At 41.9% G+C, this 18,012-nt stretch overlaps 1 protein-coding gene across 1 annotated transcript; it reads left to right on the top strand.

Moving 5' to 3' along the window:
• The first annotated feature begins 466 nt into the window (after positions 1–466).
• Positions 467–10,519, top strand: LOC118416656 (uncharacterized protein C5orf49-like). The gene is made up of 3 exons (XM_035821831.1): positions 467–791; positions 1,846–1,962; positions 10,090–10,519. The coding sequence occupies exons 1-3, from the start codon at positions 564–566 to the stop codon at positions 10,252–10,254; spliced, it is 510 nt and encodes a 169-aa protein (XP_035677724.1). The 5' UTR covers positions 467–563; the 3' UTR covers positions 10,255–10,519.
• Positions 10,520–18,012: the final 7,493 nt, after the last annotated feature.

Genomic DNA, 18,012 nt, shown 5'->3' with positions numbered 1-18,012 from the left:
GTTCATCTTAGTTTTTTTTGCAACATGAAAAACTAATTTTGGAAAAGGCGTCCACTGGAAAGCTATGACTACAATGGTTTCAAATTAAGTGTATATTAATAAAAGACTTCATACTGTATTTGGTTCTGCCCCAACATTTGAGTTTTACACCCTGTCATATCTGGGTCAGGGCGCCAACTTAGGAAGTTGCTTAAACTGTGCAAAAAAACACTTGTTTTTCTCTAAAAATCCTTGAATCAATGATGGCGATCACAGCTTTTTTTGCTTTGGTATGATTTGCTGAAAAGACAGACGTTATCAAAAAGACGCAATCAAATTGAATTGGTAATAAATAGTATACGGTTTCCAAATGAAGTCTCACTATCTCACTAGCATGTGCGATTCTCGCGCCAAAATGACGCCAACCAACCACAAGAGCGCAAACAATTGATTACTTATTCATGAGGTAAACTGATGCCTAGCGACGCCTAGTAACCATACACGCTATAGACGGTCCGCCATTTAGCCTTTGTTGTGTGCAACAGCTGTCTACATTTTCCCCGTTTTTCTCTCTAAATTTTGCCATGCCGAGGATAGAAGGACTTGACGACGGATATCTTGAGCCCGTAGACGACTTTAACGAGGAAGTAGAGAAGTTACCGGACGTGGCCAAGACGTTTCTGCGGTCGCTGGAGGGACAACACGCGGGGATCGCTGCGAAGCTGCCGCCCCCCTCCCTCTCTGCGTACTCGTATGTACCGACTAGACGGGAACATCCCAAGCCGATTACGTACTTCAACAACGACAAGAAGGTGGTTAGAACAAGTCTTGATACTTTGTTGTTTTAGTGTAAGACGTTTGCATAAACTATATCTGCCTAGCTTATAGAATGAGGGCCTGATAACATGGGTGAACTTCAGACTCTGGGTGAACTTATAAAATCTGGTCTCTGTCCCGTGTGGACAGGTGGTCACTGTAACCAAGGAGCTTTTATCCTGATAAAAGCTCCTTGCTGTAACGTTACACTTGGTCAATGGGAAAATCAAAATTTCTTCAAGGGACCATCCAAAAAGTATCCTATTTGTCCTGGTCATCTATCCGCCCTCCGTTATAAAGTGATGGGGAATCGTCGTCTGGAGCCTAAAGTCACCTATGCGCTGAGACGACCGCCTGCAAGCGGGCGTCTAATCTTGCCGCCGCGGGAAGTTTTGTCTGCTTTGCGAAGGAGTCGTCGCTTCAGCTCCAGCCGTTGTTGGAGGCGGCCTGATGAGTGACGAGATGCCTCTAATCTGCATATTTTACAATGGATGGATCACGTGTCTAACATCCGGGCGAATAGGCGACCAGAATAAATAGTGGCCAGATGGTCCTCATGCAGGGGTGGGCTCTTGTACACCTGCATTTTTCTTCAGTTCGTCTTATATTTTTCTTTGCTTGCAAATAGGCCAGAGGAAAACAATGTCATGTTTCCATTTATCCAGCCAAACTAGTAAAAACCTGCCAACACAATGCATTTTTTGTTCGACCACTGGCAACTTACTTGGACAGAAAATTTCCGATCTGTGTGATGAAAATGTTATAGAATTGTATTCCAACATACATGTTTTTCTCATTTCGGTTGAGACAGAAAATACAACGCAATGTAACGTTATAACATTATCTGCATAATTAGAACACGATGTTGAAAATGCCAGACTGTCCTGTGATGACAGTGATGCATTTCAGTTTTAATTTCATATAAACCTGTTGAAATCTACCAAAAAAGGAGTCTGTCACACCGAGTTTCTCATCACCTTTTATCGCATATTTACCTTTATCTTGAACAAATATGACGAAGCTATAACGTTACTGCTCATGTTTTTCTAGGACCGCCCAGTGTCGACCTACGACAGACTGTTTCACCAGCCACAAGGTTACAACAACAAACTGCACAGAGACGACAGAGAACACGCCAAGTTAAAGGGACTGGATGTCAACAGTGAGGTACGAACGGCACTTTAATGCAAATGTATTCACAAGATACAGATACTTATATGAGCAAAGTAATCTAATTCATGGGTCATCTTCTCGCTTCTTTCTTCGTGATGTTGTAATGTTGAAGATAGATGATCCACACGATAAGTGTTTGTATTCAATCCTTTGTTGTTTTGTGGTTATCACTTGCCCTTGTCTGTCCTCTACGTTTACTTCATTAATAAAATGTAATAGCCTTTATTGCACATTCATGCCCTATCGGGCTAAGTACAGGCATATAGATACAAAGGGTAGTAATGCAGTAAACATCATGGTTTCTAAGACTAATCTAAAACATAAATTCTAAAACTATTCTAATACATTTGTTCGGCTTCTTCTCGTTTCTTAGTTATGTTAAATATGTAGCTTGAGATGTGTTTGTATAATGTCGTTTGATCAAAGCTCATAAGAAAAATGAATTTTTCAACACTAGACATATATTCAAAGCGAGGGAACTTTCCTATAATATGGCTAAAAAGAATACTTCTATCGTTACTATATAAACTACAATCTAATAGAAAGTGAGATTCATCTTCGATCTTGTTCAGGTTACAGAACTGACAGACTCTTTGCTCCAGAGGTGTGCGGTTGTGCCTCCCTGATTCAACACGGAGTTTGTGGCAGCTGATTCGTAGTTTGGTGATAATAGATCTTTGTCGTTCGTTCGGAATCTTAAGATACTCTTCTTCGTTATAGGTGGATTTGAACAGTCTGTATGAGCGTAATTTGTTCTTTGCGCATTTGCCCTTGTTGTCATTATGAATTTCGCATAGAAATGTTTGAAAGTAGATGTCCTTTAAACGTTGTTGAATAGCAGAGATGATTGAAGGCACTTTTGAAACAATTGAGTGTGGAGAATGCCAAACAAAGGCATAACCGCATTCTTCTAAAGTTTTCCGCACACCGGAAGCCCAACATTTACTACCTAAAGAGTCTAATTCTAATTGACATAAGAGTGCGTCTGCCTGGAGACTATCAGCCGGCACATTCAAGCAGACTCTAGTGAAAAACTTAATGGCGTTTAGGGAGGCCTCCAAGTGTAAGGGGTACCTCCCTAATTCAGCCCGTGCAGCAAGATTGCTAGCTGTTTTGGGGACATTGAGGGATTGTTTACAGAATTTTAGATGTACGGATTCGATTGGGCAAGATTTTGAACTTTTGAAAGAGCCCCATATCTCCGATCCATAAAGCAAGATAGGTTTGACACAGGAATCGAATAACTTGTTTTTAACGGACAACGGGGCCTCGGGTTTCTCCAGGGATTGTCGAACTCCGAACAAAGCTCTTAGTCCCTTGGTGTATAGGTATTTGTGATTGGCTTTGAATGTGCCAGCTGAGTTGACAATTATGCCTAACTAACAATATGAAGATACAATTTCTACTACATTATTATTAAACGAGAAGGAGCAGTCTCTTGGTAAACGACCACCCTTGGTGAAAACTACGATTTTTGTCTTTTTTAGGTTGACTTTCAACCTCCAAGATTTACAGTACTCTTCTAATCTAGACAAAGATGATTGTAAGCCACGTTGTGACTCTGAGAATATTACTAAATCATCAGCATATAATAGACAAGGTACATTCATACAGTGTAGAACTGGAGGATTACAACAGGAATGATCAAATTCTGAGGCTATGTCACTAATAAATAAATTGAACAATGTTGGACTCAGGTTACAGCCTTGTCGAACCCCACAGTGAGTTACAAAAGTATCGGTTAGACCACTGTTTGTTTTTATGCAATTTGTAGTTTTAGAGTACATATCTTTTATGGTCAGGAGAAATTTGCCCCCTATCCCAAGTTTCTTCAATTTAAGTAAAAGACCTTCTCGCCAAACAGAATCAAAAGCTTTACTAAAATCTACAAAACATGCGTACAGACGTGAATTTCTACTGATATACTTGCTGACGAGCGTGTTCAAAGTGAATAGATTATCAGTTGTTCTAAAATTCTTCCTGAAACCGGCCTGTTGTGGTTTGAAAAGGCTGTTTTCTTCTGCGTAATTAGACAGTCTATTGTTTAAGATTGAACAGAACAATTTTCCAAGACAACTTATAATAGAGATTCCTCTATAGTTGTCTGGGAGTGAAGTATCTCCGGATTTGTGGATAGGTACAATATGGCTGAGCGACCATTCTTCGGGGAAGTATGCGTTTTGTAAGCACAGGTTAAAAAGATGGAGTAGAGGTTTCCGGAAAATTGATTTGCCACATTTCAGCATTTCGTTTCTTATCATATCGCTTCCACTTGACTTGTTATTCTTTAAGTTTGCAATAGCTCTGTCTAATTCATCTGCAGTAATTGTAGAATCTAATGTAGAGTTCTCTGTCTCTGTTGGGGAATGAGATTCATCATTTACAGGAGTGAAAGGACCGACATAATTTCCGTTGGATGATTTGTCAACTTTACTAAAGTGGTTTAACCAGTCTTCGCTGGGGATTTGGCTATTTTCTTGAGCCTTCTCTGGTTTTAATTTATTAACAAGGTCCCAAAGTGCACTTGGATTCTTTTCTCTGAGAGTGGAGAGTTGATTCATAATTTGTTGACGGAAATCTCGTTTTTTCTTTTTTAGCAATTTTCTATATTCCCTTTTCTTTCTGAAGAAGCTGCCTCTTGCTTCTGAGTTTGAAGGATTTTTTTCAAGTAAATAGGCTAAATTTTTAATTTCACGTTTCATTTCAACACACGTTTTATCGAACCATTTCTTATTTTGTCTTTTCGGTGGGCGTTTTCTAGTTCTTTTTAAGCACAGTGACTTGTTACCCGCCTCTCTTAGAATTGAGCCAAATTCAGAAACATAATTCTCAATTTCTGCCACAGATGTTATGTTGTTAGTGTCTTTCAAAGCACCTAATCGTTTTACAATTTCAGGCTGACTGAGAGAAAGAAGGAATGTCTGAGCAGAGTTCTCGTTCCAGTGAAACTGTTTAGGAAGAGGCTTGTTGTGTGAGATTTTGTGTTTCTCCTGACAAAGATGTATTGGTGGTTTTGAGTTGATAAATGCTGATATCATACAATGGTCAGAGAAAACTGTTAAAGGATTGACACGGAATGTTAAAATTTGTTGTAGGAAGGGCTGGCTACAAATCATTAAATCAACTGTGCTGCTACCGTTTGGTTGATGACACGTGCATTTTCCTTGTAAGTCGCCAACGACTCTACCATTTAAAATTCTAAGGTTTGCTTGAATGCACAGGTCTGTGATTAGTCTGCCGAATTTATTGTGAGGAACTTTATCCATGTGTTGTCTGTCAGTGAAGTATGGGGAGCTGTCGGAATCGTCGTCAATATGAGAATCGGCTGTGTAATCAGGTAGATTTCCGAGACGAGCATTAAAATCACCACCTAGTAATACATATCCGACAGAGCTAAATTTAGAAATTTCATCTTCTAACGTTTCTATGATGTGATTGTCTGAATGTTTGTGAGCAGTGGATGATCCGGGGCTAATATAGAGACAACAAATAAATAAGTCTTTGGGCAAACCGAGTAGTTGGCGGTCGATTTGTACCCAAAGGGCATCTGTTGATTTAGATGGTGCTTTCTTTACGTAACATTTGTATTCGTTTTTAAATAGGAAGACAATACCTCCCGAAGAACGTTTCGCTCGCTTGCTCTTTTGTCTATGTTGGTGAAAATAGCTGTAGTTGGGAATGTTAATTTTGGTGTTTTCTGTACTCCAGGTTTCTAAAAGCGAGAAGAAGTCGAACTTTTTGATGTGAGACAGAAAATCAGAATCCTCTAGTTTGGAACCTAATCCGTGTACATTCCAAACGCCAAAGCTCTTGCATCCACTTCGGAATGCTTTCATATCCAAAACAAAACAAAACAGTGCAATAAGTAAAATAGTGTCCATACACGAGCATTAAAATACAATATCTAGCAACATTTAAAAATCCGAGTTTAAACTAAAATGAGGACATTATATATAGATTCAATACGTTTTCTCAATATATCAAGTAAACTTGAAGTTGAAAAGAAGATGCAAAGAAATACTAAATACGTCATTAATTCCTTGCTCAACTAACAGTTTTACTTATAATATATACTCATGTTCCAACATGTTACGACTTATACTTATACTTTTCCTACCACATCGGCATGGGCGGCCACATCAGGGCTGGATGCCAGGGCCAAGGTGGAGGAGCCATTCGGGTAGTGTTCGGAGGTGGAAGGCCCCATGGTGCAGGTGGGAAGTTGAAGAAGGGAGGCGGGCTTCCCCATGGTCCCGAACGCTGACTCGGCTGTAGGCGGGAGTCTCTTGCAGGTGCGCCGAACACGGCTGGACGTCCAGGCGGTGCCGGTGATGGAGTACCACGGAGTTGTCCGTCTGGCTGTCCCGAGGCAGGTGCACCGAACACGGCAGGAAGTCCAGGCGGTGCCGGTGATGGAGTACCACGGGGTTGTCCGTCTGGCTGTCCCGAGGCAGGTGCATTGAACACGGCAGGAAGTCCAGGCGGTGCCGGTGATGGAGTACCACGGGGTTGTCCGTCTGGCTGTCCCGAGGCAGGTGCACCGAACACGGCAGGACGTCCAGGCGGTGCCGGTGATGGAGTACCACCATCACGGGGTTGTCCGTTTGGCTGTCCCGAAGGAGAACTGGCTGGAAAAGTTCCGACGGCACGTCCGGACAGTACAGTTGAACGTTGGTTTGATGCAGGTGCATTTGGTGATCGGGGAAGGCCTTGACTTTGACCTTGAGATCCAACCACGAGAGAACGTGGGGGTTGTCTCTGACCGTTTGCGGGATGCTGGTAGAATCTTGGAGGCACAGCACATTGACCAGGGAGTGACTGGAAGTTTGCCCTTGTACCCTTACTGCTGTAGTTACCCAGACCTATGATAGGGTTAACCACTCTTTTAATGTTAGAGACCATCACGCGGGTTCCGAACCTATTCAAGTGGTAACCATCTTGGCAATATAGGGCTTCCTTGATCGTCCCCATGTTTGACAGGTTGCTGTTGTCCGTCACGTGTACGTAGCTGGTTTCTTCAGATACGACATTCAGGAAAGAGTTCACCTGTTCGCCAATTTCTTGTAGCTTTGAGTCGCGTCTGGGCGGAATGGCGGAGAAAACCAGTGGAGTATGGGGGAACTTATCGCGGGAAGTCTGAATTAGTTTTCGAAAACCCTCAGAAACAGCCGTTGGATCCCGTTTGTCTCGTACGTCGTTAGTTCCAATGTGGAACAGTATAACTTTGGGGGCGGGCATGGTTGACTGTTGGATGTGGTCTGTAGCTTGTGTTATGTTGTAGGTTATCTCTTTTGTTACACGTTTGTCTGGATACATGACGTCTGGCTTGATTGGCTTTGTGTTGGAGTCACCCAAGATTAACACATCGGGCGGCATGTCTTTACAATGCTGATGCTGTGTGATTGTTGATTCAGGGACCTTGTCTTCCACTTTGTCCTGAACAGGAGACACGTTCGCGCCTGTTTTGTGTGCTTGGCGACGGCGTTTAGCACCGGGGTTTGAAACTGTATTGTCGGAGCTGTTCCTATTGTTGTACTCATCTAGAACTTGAAATCTGTTGCTGACGCTGACATTAGCTAATTCATACAATAATTTGTCGGCGCGATCTGAAGCCTCCTGGGTGGTTTGTGTCTCTGTCGATTTTGTCTGACCGTGTGAACCCGACAAATGAACCTTCTGCATAGCACTTGACAGCTCGTTGTATTTGCGTTGGAGTGACTGAACTTGATTCTCAAGATCACATTTTACACTTTCCAAACGTGCAACATCTTCTAGGAGTTTCCTTTTCTCAAGGGCAGATAGTCCTTCACAGACATGGTTTTGTTCACGGACTTTCAGCCTGTCCTCCAGTAAGGAAAGCCTTTGCAGGATTGAAGTCTCAGAGGTTTTTTGAACTGAGATTGAGTCAACAAGACAAGCTTCCAGTTTGTTCACATTTTCCTGAAGAATAGAGTAGTCGGCAGGAATGACAGGAGTTGACTTGTTAGCCGTGATACCGCTGTGAGGAGTACTTGTGTCTTCTACCGTTTCCTCAATTTCAACAGGACGCAAATCATTACTGTTGCAGTCTAGCACGACTTTAGGCACAGTTTCACACAAAGCGCAAACGTCAGCCATCATAGGTTGTTCACATACTGAGCACAATGGGGGGCTATCTGTTGTGTCCAACGATACAACTAAACTGGGTTCTTCCGATTCTGTCAGAGCCTTGATTTTGTCGGTACACGCAGTGTCAATTGCCTCTTTGAGAACAGGGAATACTTCCGTGAACCACAACAGATAAGCGGAACCCTGAACTAGAATCTTGTTTGTAGATTCATAGACCATGATACTGACAGAACCTACGATGTCTTGAGATTGGGTATCTTTGAACACGGTTTTGATCTGGTGGCCGTTGTCAGGGACCTTGCCCTTTACTACCCGGTTATTTACCGGTGCCTTTCTCGTTGCTCGGGTTGAGTGGTGTTCTTCGCACTTGGAGAGCCAAGAGGTCGCAAGGTTCGGGGGTAAAAATATCGTGACACTTTGCTCATTCTGGTTAATGCAGTAATCTGCGGACTGTTTGCGTGACTTCTTTGTGATTTTGGTAGGGACAGTTACAGAGCCGCTGTTGTCATACCGTTGTCTTCGGGACACGTCGGATAGTATACTGAACGATCTGCTTACCTCCTTGTGTCTTGTCAAAGCTTCTTTGGACGCTTGCTTACTTCTGCCGAGTTTAGACGCGTTCTCGTACAGCTTGACCTCCTTTTTGTACGCTTCCACAATATCATCAGGAGTTGCCGAAGAAGATACACCGAGTACGGAGTACAAGTCCTCGTGAGCGCTTGGGTCGGTCATGGCGTCCGAAGTTGGCTTGGGTTGGCTTGGGTTCACGGAAAATCGTAAATTCGTCAAAATATCCAAGAACAAGGGAAAAAGGCAACCCGATATAAATCAGAGTTGACGGAAATATATCTACAGAGTCTTTTGGTTGAAAAAATATTGTAGATCTACTCGGTAAGGACACTTTTAAACTTATCTCAGCAGGAGCGTGGGATCGGCGTGACCACCTCCGCCGCCATCTTAGCAATAGTAATACGTCAGTGGGCGTTAACAAAATTAAATCAGGCAACTGGAGCATTATAAGCTCTTCCACAGATTTCACTACGCATGCGCAGGCAACAGGAATTTTTTGTGGGTATTACATGTTTATGAAAGGTGAAGCCCCCCGAGAAGTAAACAGTCTTATCTCAATATGATCTCGCTTTGTGTAACAATATCCAGACAATAATGGTGCCTGCCTATTTTCAAGTCAGGGGCCTTTACCTTTGACATACTATCCAGAATTTCTGTCACCCGCACAAGCGTAATATAAAAAGTCTGCAAAAGAGCGAACAACAAAAATTAACATTGGCTCCGAAACAGTGGGATGGGAAAAATTGACTATGTACAGTCCAGAGGATCTGTACAGGTCTGAACCTGATTATAGTAGTACTGTATCATTTTTTGGAGAGCATCAAAGCATTTAGTCAGGTATTAATTGTTTTGTATTGAAAGTGGCAAAATGTTACAATGAAGTCATCATAAGGACTGTTAATTTGGCAGCTGAGGCCACACCAATTTAATTTCTTGGTTTACGGATTTTTTCATAAAGAATATGGTGCGAGAGGGCGAAATAAAAATAAAAATAAAAATTGTAAAATGGTTGGGGTAAAGGTAACGGCTAATCCAAAACATAAAGAAAAAAAGTTTTCAGCTTGATAAAAGTACAAAAACATTATTTTTGTACAGTAACAGCACCTGTACCCACACTTTCAGGAGCTTATAACATAAAGGCCAATTTGCTACACCAGAAAGTTGGTGAATGGTTTCATTAATGGTGAAAATTTGCTGAGTGGTAATTTTTATTTTTATTTTTTTTTCCCAAAAAATAGGAACGAGCGAATCCGTGAACCAAGAAATCAAATTGGTGTGACCTGATATTGCATGGATAGTGTGCAAGGCATATCCTCTTAGGAGTATTATAGCCCTGCAATTATCCCCATGGTTGCAGTCTATTATATTTTATGTCACTGTGTACAGGTCAATATTCGTTTGATATTTATTTGACTGTAACATTTCCAACATTACCTCTTGCAGGAGAGAGTGAAGGATGTGCCAACACTGTCCTCCTCTGACTACGGACACAAGCTGGACCAGTTTAAGGACCCTCCCGACCGCAAACATGTCCGCATCATGCACGTCAGGACAGAGTTCTACAGGAGAAACGATATCAACATCTCCCCGGACAAGTCCTTACACTAGAAAATTGTTGCAAAGTTCTACAGTAATTTTCTTAGAATCAAAGTGATAGTAGATAAAGCAAATCTCAAGTGGTAACGATAGTTCACCTTTGTCCGCTGGGTAACCTATATCCATTGCTTTTAAAAACAGGGTATTTGGGGATATCAAGTTGACAAATGTTGGTTTGCAATTTCAATATTTTCAGTACATTGCAGTTTAAAAGTACCACCCGTCGACTGATGTGCCTAAATACACTGTTTTTAAAAACAACGGATATAGGTTACCCCGCAGATAAAGGTGAACTAGCGTTAAATGCCTTTAATTTAATGTGAAGTAATGCTAGTTCACCTTTATCCATGGGGTAACCTATGTCTGTTGTATTTAAAAACAGTGTATTTAGACAATAGTTTCAAATGCAATGTTTTAAAAGACAGCCATTTGAAACCACCATATCCCTATTTACTGTTATCGAAAACAACGGATATAGGTTACCCCATTGTGGGACTGCGTGGCACAATTGTCAGCACGTTTGACTCAGGTCCAGAAGGTCCTGAGTTCAAACCCCGACGTGTCACCGGTCTTGTGCCCTTGGGAAAGGCACTTTACACGACTTTCCTATATAGGCTACAAAAGTCTTTAGCAAATTGAAGTTGGTAGCCTCAAAAACGAAAGAAAAAAAGAAAGGATAGAGGTGAACTAGTGTTGTCTTGTGTGAATGTGCCTTGAAATGGCATGAGTTCTAATGGTGGAAAAATACAAAACAGCAACAAAGATTTGCTAACATAAGTTTGTAACAGGAAGAATTATTGATGTTCTTGAGAGAAAGATTGTACAGGTAACTGACTTGTACTTTCTACTTTAAGTTGATAATTGATAGGTTTAGACAATGCCACTTAGCCACTTATATTGTAACTTCTCACATTATGCTTATTAACTTGATAAGAACTAGGTTGCAAAATAAGTATTTTCTCCACATACTAATAGTTATAGGTAGTTGACTGTATTTACTTTTGGTGGATGTTCAAATGGTGTTGCTTGCTTAAAAGTTAAATTCAACAAAGAAAATTTAAGGACAGTAAGAAATTTAGTTTTCAGATTTTGTTCTGTTGCATGTAGTTATCATGTTGTATTCTAAAAATGCTTGATTGTATATATTGGTATATATCTGGTATTAGTTGAATGCTACACTTTTAGATTGAATGATAATGTTTAGCATTATATGAAAATCAGTTACACAAGTAGTCAATTAAGCCACTGAGAATAACATCAGTTCACCGAATTGCAGGTTTTCATGTTCTGTTACATCTTTGTAAATTTTCAACTGTCTGACTAACTTTGTAAAGTTGTATGCAGTCATTATTTGAATTATAAATACTCGACATATATTATAATATTGGAACTTGCATTTAGATTTATAGTATTACTAGTAGTATGTTTGATTTTCAATAGAAAAAATGGACAAAAGTTTTATATAGTGTTGGTTACACTTTCACAGATGGGGTCAAGGAATTGGGTAGCATCAGAAATGTTACAATGAATATATAGTAACACAATATTCAATAAACACAACATATTGCACTTCTGTCTTGTTCTTTATTCGAATAAGCATATATTGCATCCGTCAACAGTTTCATCAGGTTGGTACGTCACTGAATAAAGAGACTCTTTTTACACAACCAATGCTTTATTCTCACCGACGTTTCGGTGACCGTCTGTCACCTTCTTGAGGGCAATTCTGACTGGTTCACATTGTACTGTCGGACAGGCAGGGACACCCGTCCTGCAGTACAATGTGAACCAGTCAGAATTGCCCTCAAGAAGGTGACAGACGGTCACCGAAACGTCGGTGAGAATAAAGCATTGGTTGTGTAAAAAGAGTCTCTTTATTCAGCATATATTGCATTTTCCCCCAAAATAACCGTTTTAAAAGTTTCTATTGCTGGGAAATATGTCATATATGTACAGGGCTCGAAATCCTTTTTTTTCTGCATACCTGCACTGGTGCAGGTAACATTGAAAATTACCTGCACCAGACAAATTTTACCTGCACCACTCTGAACTTAGGAGGTATGGATCATACCAAGGGTTATAGTATAGGTGGTAACAGTCAATGCAGCTAATACTAGTAACAATTCATATTCACCTACAATATCAGATATTTATGTATAAAACCTAGTACATGGACCAGTGCAGGTTAGGTGCAGGTATAAACCAGAAATACCTGCACAGCTCCAATTTCACCTGCATTAACCTGCATATGCAGATGGTATTTTGTCTGCTGTGTCATCGATCTTGTGTCCTTGGGGGAAAGGCACTTTACACGACTTTCCTCACTTAACTCAGATTGTCTTCCGAGACAGACGGATGCCAAAACCACTATTCTAAGCTTCTAGCTTTTCTTAGCCCATGGCTACTTCCCCTCAGCCAATGAGGAGCCCCCATTTTCTGTTGATATATCCACATAGTATGGTGCTACGAAAAAAAGTGTGCTGCTATTTCATGCAAATGAGGAAAAAACTGTGGTGATATCAAGAAAACTGTGGTGATATCAGCCTGAAAAGTGTGGGTGCTATACGCATGTGACCCGTTCTGACCAATCCTCGCTTACCTTTGAGACCTTCTTCTGGGACCAGAATAGTGTCATGTGATAACTGACCAATCCTATGCTTGACTTCTAATTGCCCAGAGGAATATGAGCAGACTTTCTGTCTGTCCAGGCATCTTGCCCAGGAAGGTCTTGACAAGATTAATGACCGTGTGTTGTTACAGCCTGACACTCTGTCACAGCTTTTCAAGCAATAACTAGAGTTCGGCGACCTCATTCTCCATGAAAATTTAGAGCTTTCGTAAATTTCATGCAATTGACTAACACATTAACATAATTTATGCATGGTGTTCATAATTGAATAACGTACACATGTCACAATGATAAAATTCCCATTATTAATCATAAAGCGGTTTTGCAATTTTTACATAAATTATGCAAATAAGTTCCTCATTACCATATTTGGTATCTGTTTACATTCCACCTATCATAATTAACAAGTTCTACATTTGTTTAAGTCCAGTTATTAAAAACAATGGAATTATACAATTTCCTCATTAATAATACAAATTAAGTCCTCATTTGCATAACATGTATATCATTATGAACATCTTTGCCTAAGCTACCTGCATGCCTAAAATGCAGGCAATCCGTCATTCCTTGCTGCAGTTATCCTCTTTGGAGTGTCTTGACAAAAACGCTCCTGCAGTTTCACAATTAAATGTTAGAGGGCTGAAACTTGCCCCACTTTGTCATGGCACTAAAAGCTATCTACCACCTAAATGTCAAGACCATAGCATGTCTGGAACAAGAGATACATTGAAAAAACTGCTATGATAGAATATTCTCATTAATTATGCAAATGTACTCCTATTTTGCATAATTAGTATTTTATCTTATACAACATTGTCTAAGGTACCTACATACCAAAAATCATGAAAATCCGTTGTTCCCTTCTTGAGTTATCGTCTTCAGAAGTTTTTAACAAAAATGCCCCTGCTATCCCCAAACTAGACGCTAGGGGGCCCAAACTTATGTCATTTTTTCCTGAGCATAAGAGGTATCTAATACTCAAAAATCGTGACCATAGCATGTTCAGAACACCGAGATAGCAAAACCGGAAGTTGCGCTGCAGTACCAAGGTCACATACCAGGGGGCCCAAAATTGACCTTGACCTTCGTCTTCCCAACCCCTACCCACATACTAATTACCATCGTAGTCCATCAAGAGGTTATCAAGTTATGCTGACCACAAATATGCGGACACACAGACACACAGACACAGACACACACACAGACACACAGACAGACACACTCAAAACTATACCTCCATTTTTTCATGGAGGTAACAAGAAAGATTGTGGACTTTTAGGACAAAATAAAGTAACATTTTGTAAAGCTGATGAACTAGAAAAGCTTCGGGGAAGTATGCCATGGGCTAAGTTAGTTACCCCATGGCCTTGGGCTTCGCCCTCGGGGAGACTAGAAACCCCTCGGTGGGTGGGCCTGGCGATATACACAGAAAACTCGCCCCGCCCATGGGGCAACTATTACATATCATGCCATTGATGTTCAGTTTCAGTACCATGAAAGTGTAATGTTACTCATGCTGGTGTTCAGTACCATGAAAAGTGCGATGATACTGATGCCAATGTTTCAGTACCGTGAAAAGTGCAATGTTACTGATGCTGGTTTTCGGTACCGTGAAAAGTGCAATTTCACTGATGTTGGTGTTCAACTCCATGAAAAGTGCAATACTGTAAATGCATTTAATTTCGCGGGGATTTAATTTCGCGATAGCGGGAAAAAGGACTTTTCGCGGTGGATTTAAGTCCGCGGTAACACCATAGACTACAGCCTAACACCATAATAGAAAAATGTTCGCGGTGGTTTTAAGTTCGCGGTGAAGTGGTCGCCGCGAACATTTCTGCATTTACAGTATTGTTAATGCGGTTGTTTCAGTACCGCGAAAACTGCAATGTTCCTGATGTTGATGTTTCAGTAACATGAAAAGTGCAACTTCACTGATGTTTGTGTTTCAGTACTCTGAAAAGTGCAATGATACTGATACTGGTGCTTGTGTACCATGGGAACTGCAATAGCGTCAGTATTTTCCTGTCTTTTGCAATCCGACATTACTGAAAACCTAATGGATGAGAGTATATTTTGTAATTTTGTAACAAGTTTAAGATTGGAGGAAATATGGAAAACATTGAACATATAGTTTTAATATGCCTAGCAACTGAATGCCTTACTAGGTCTAAAGCTATACATGTGAGTCTGCAGTACGCGATTTTGGCATTAGAGTTGATTTAAAACATGTAATTTCACCATCATGAAACATTATCCTACAGTGTATTTCTTCCTAAAATGCAATGATAGTAACGTGTAATCATACAAGAAATAAAACAGAGACTAGTGGTTGAAGTTAATCGGCAAATACGTACGTTTTGCTGAAGGCTATCTAGTACCGTTCTTAGGAATGATGCTAAAAACAAGGGTGCTACGAAGACTAGTACTGGAAGCGGATTTATCTAAATGTTCGAATTGCTTTAAAAGACAGTAGTAAAAGACATTGTTTCACATCTCCGAGAAGGTAAAATACTGTATTTGAACGCCTTCACTACAAATTTTAGGGTCACTGGGGTCAAGGTTGTAAATGCCATGTTCTATGGAGCGCTCGCGATTGTCATGGAGTGTTCTAGAACTGCATTTATCCACGCTGTAGCACAGCAACCAAACATAACGCCACTGTTGACCGAGGATACGCACGGATCTCTCGAGCTCCGCGTTTTGTCAAAGTGAATTTGCAAGTTTCCCATAGAAAGATGGGGGTTATAGACAAGGCGGCGTCAGCGTTCCTTTCAGTGGTACAGGTGTTTTCATTGCTCAGGCCTGGTGGTAAAAGACAGAGTGGCGAGACAAAACTCAGCGTAACTGTCCACGAGGGCAAAGTTGGACGCCAGAGTCAGGGCAAGTATCTGGTGACAATGCGCCATGGCAAGGAAAAGATTCAAACCGCTAAGAAAAAGTCCGATGCACTGATCTGGGAGCATTCTACGGAGTTCGTGCCATGGTCGCCAACAGACCAACTGGTTCTGAAACTTCGAAAGGCGAAGCGCTGCAAAGACACCACAGTTGGTGAGCTATCCATCGATGTTGCAGCCGCACTAGAGTCAGCGGACGGTTTACCACAGAAGTGGTGGTACATTATGGTTCCGCCCAACAAAGGCGGGCGGAGGAATGAGGAAGTGTTCTTACAAGTGTCCGTTACTCTCGATGGTACCGAGGTGAAAAGTCAGCCTACACAGAACCAAGGTAAGAGGCGTCTGTTTCTGTTCCTATGCAGGATGATTTTGTATGTCACGCTTTCGTGGCCGTTGATAGGGGAAAACGAGCTATTATTTTTCACTCCTACCACAAGCAAGGGTACACATGAAAATGACCACTCCTCAATGAACATTTTCAAAGAAGCGAAAGGTTAGGGCAAATTTGAAGGGAATTGTCATGTATGTTGTTTAAAGTCCTGATGAAACGGCTCTTTCTACTCAGTCCCAGCCAAGCCTATCGAGGAGACTGTTGAGGCATCTTCAAAAGGGAAGCCGGAGACTCTGTCGGGGCTGCAGAATCACCAGGGCAAGGCGGTGGCAGTTTCCCAAGAAATACAAGTGGACACGCCCCGTGACAGCAGTGCTAAGGACAGCAAACCGCCATCCGTCACCGGCGACATCGCAGACGCGAAACAAGACTTTTCAGACACAGCCTCAACTTCAGACACAGCCTCAATTTCAGACACAGCCTCAACTTCAGACACAGCTTCAACTTCAGACACAGCCTCAACTTCAGACACAGCCTCAACTTCAGAAACAGCCTCAACTTCAGACACAGCCTCAACTTCAGACACAGCCTCAACTTCAGAAACAGCCTCAACTTCAGAAACAGCCTCAACTTCAGACACAGCGGACGAGTTTGCTGCTAACGAAGACAGGGACGCCCCACCAAATGACGCGCACCGTAACGCAGACGTGACGCACATTCAAGCGTCCGGTGCTGCCGACGGTCCGGAGAGGGAGCAACCAAATTGTCATGGTAAGACGCTTTAGACTTAAATTGTTTGACAGATAGATGTCTAATGTTTTTTCCTTTTAATTCAAGTTCTAAAATAAAGGTGACAAACAATATGCATGTATACCTTTACTTTGCGTAACGTGCCGAAGAAAGGTCGACGTCTTCTTTATAGACTTATTATTGAGTGTGCACTTCTTTCATTCAGACCCTGCCAAGACTTCCGAGGGGACAGTCAAGACGGAATTGCAGGAGAAACCAGAGCTGGAGAATGACAAGATCAATGTTTCCCAGGAAAAAGAGCCGGACGCACTAACGGACAACAGCGGCAAGGACAACTCACCACCAGCCGCTGCCGGCGAAGCCGCAGACGTCAAAGCAGCGTCTTCAACAAGCTCGGCATCCGGCCTACCAGCCACAGATACAGCAGACAAACGCCCTACTGCCGGAGAAGGCGATGTCTCAGAGTGCCATGCTTCAATTGTCCGTGGAAAACAGACTGAAGCACCCGACAACAGCGGCGCAGATACAGACAGTCAGACGACAACGTCTACTCAAGGAGGGGCGTCTCTTACAACAACCACTTCATCACCCATACACAAGGACGCAGAAGATCCTCAGTATGAAATGGTCATGTCGTCAGTCAACAAGCTGTGGGAAGAGCTTCATGTTGAGAGAGACTACGCGGAAAAGCTTCTCGCTCATGCCGAATCCCTTCGATCCAGACTCGCCACTACCGCCCCGCATGTTCTCCGGTACCCAGTTATCAAGAACATTATCACTGCCGTGCCCGATCGCACATCTTACAAGTTACCCGACACACAAGGACTAAGTTTGGGGGAGCTGCAAGACATCCAGAAGACCCTCACCAAGTCGGTACAAGATGAGAAGGAACGCGCGACCTACATCAAGCGCTGGTACTGGGAAGAACTGGTCCGCGTGGCTCTGAAAGAGGCGCCTGAAGTATTTGGGCCAGAGGACTAATGTGTCAATTTTATATCACAACGCTATCAGTCAATCAAACAACGCAACGTTTAGTCACCAAGAAGGTCATTTATGAATCTTCAACTGATCCAGCTGTATTTTTGGTATGCGCCGAAAATGAACTTGCACTTCAGGGGTTCTTTTTAAAGACCGATTCAAAGTTGCTGTTTATTGTATCAATTATT

Source organism: Branchiostoma floridae, chromosome 5 (assembly GCF_000003815.2).
Source record: "Branchiostoma floridae strain S238N-H82 chromosome 5, Bfl_VNyyK, whole genome shotgun sequence".
NCBI lineage: Eukaryota > Metazoa > Chordata > Leptocardii > Amphioxiformes > Branchiostomatidae > Branchiostoma > Branchiostoma floridae.
The sequence above is the reverse complement of the archived record's forward strand: the minus strand, read 5'-3'. Positions and strand labels throughout refer to the sequence as shown.

Coding starts and splice junctions, on each gene's coding strand:
- LOC118416656 (XM_035821831.1), top strand. CDS start 564: ATGCCGAGGATAGAAGGACTTGACGACGGATATCTTGAGCCCGTAGAC. Junction 792..1,845: donor ACTTCAACAACGACAAGAAG/GTGGTTAGAACA, acceptor ATGTTTTTCTAG/GACCGCCCAGTGTCGACCTA. Junction 1,963..10,089: donor GACTGGATGTCAACAGTGAG/GTACGAACGGCA, acceptor TACCTCTTGCAG/GAGAGAGTGAAGGATGTGCC.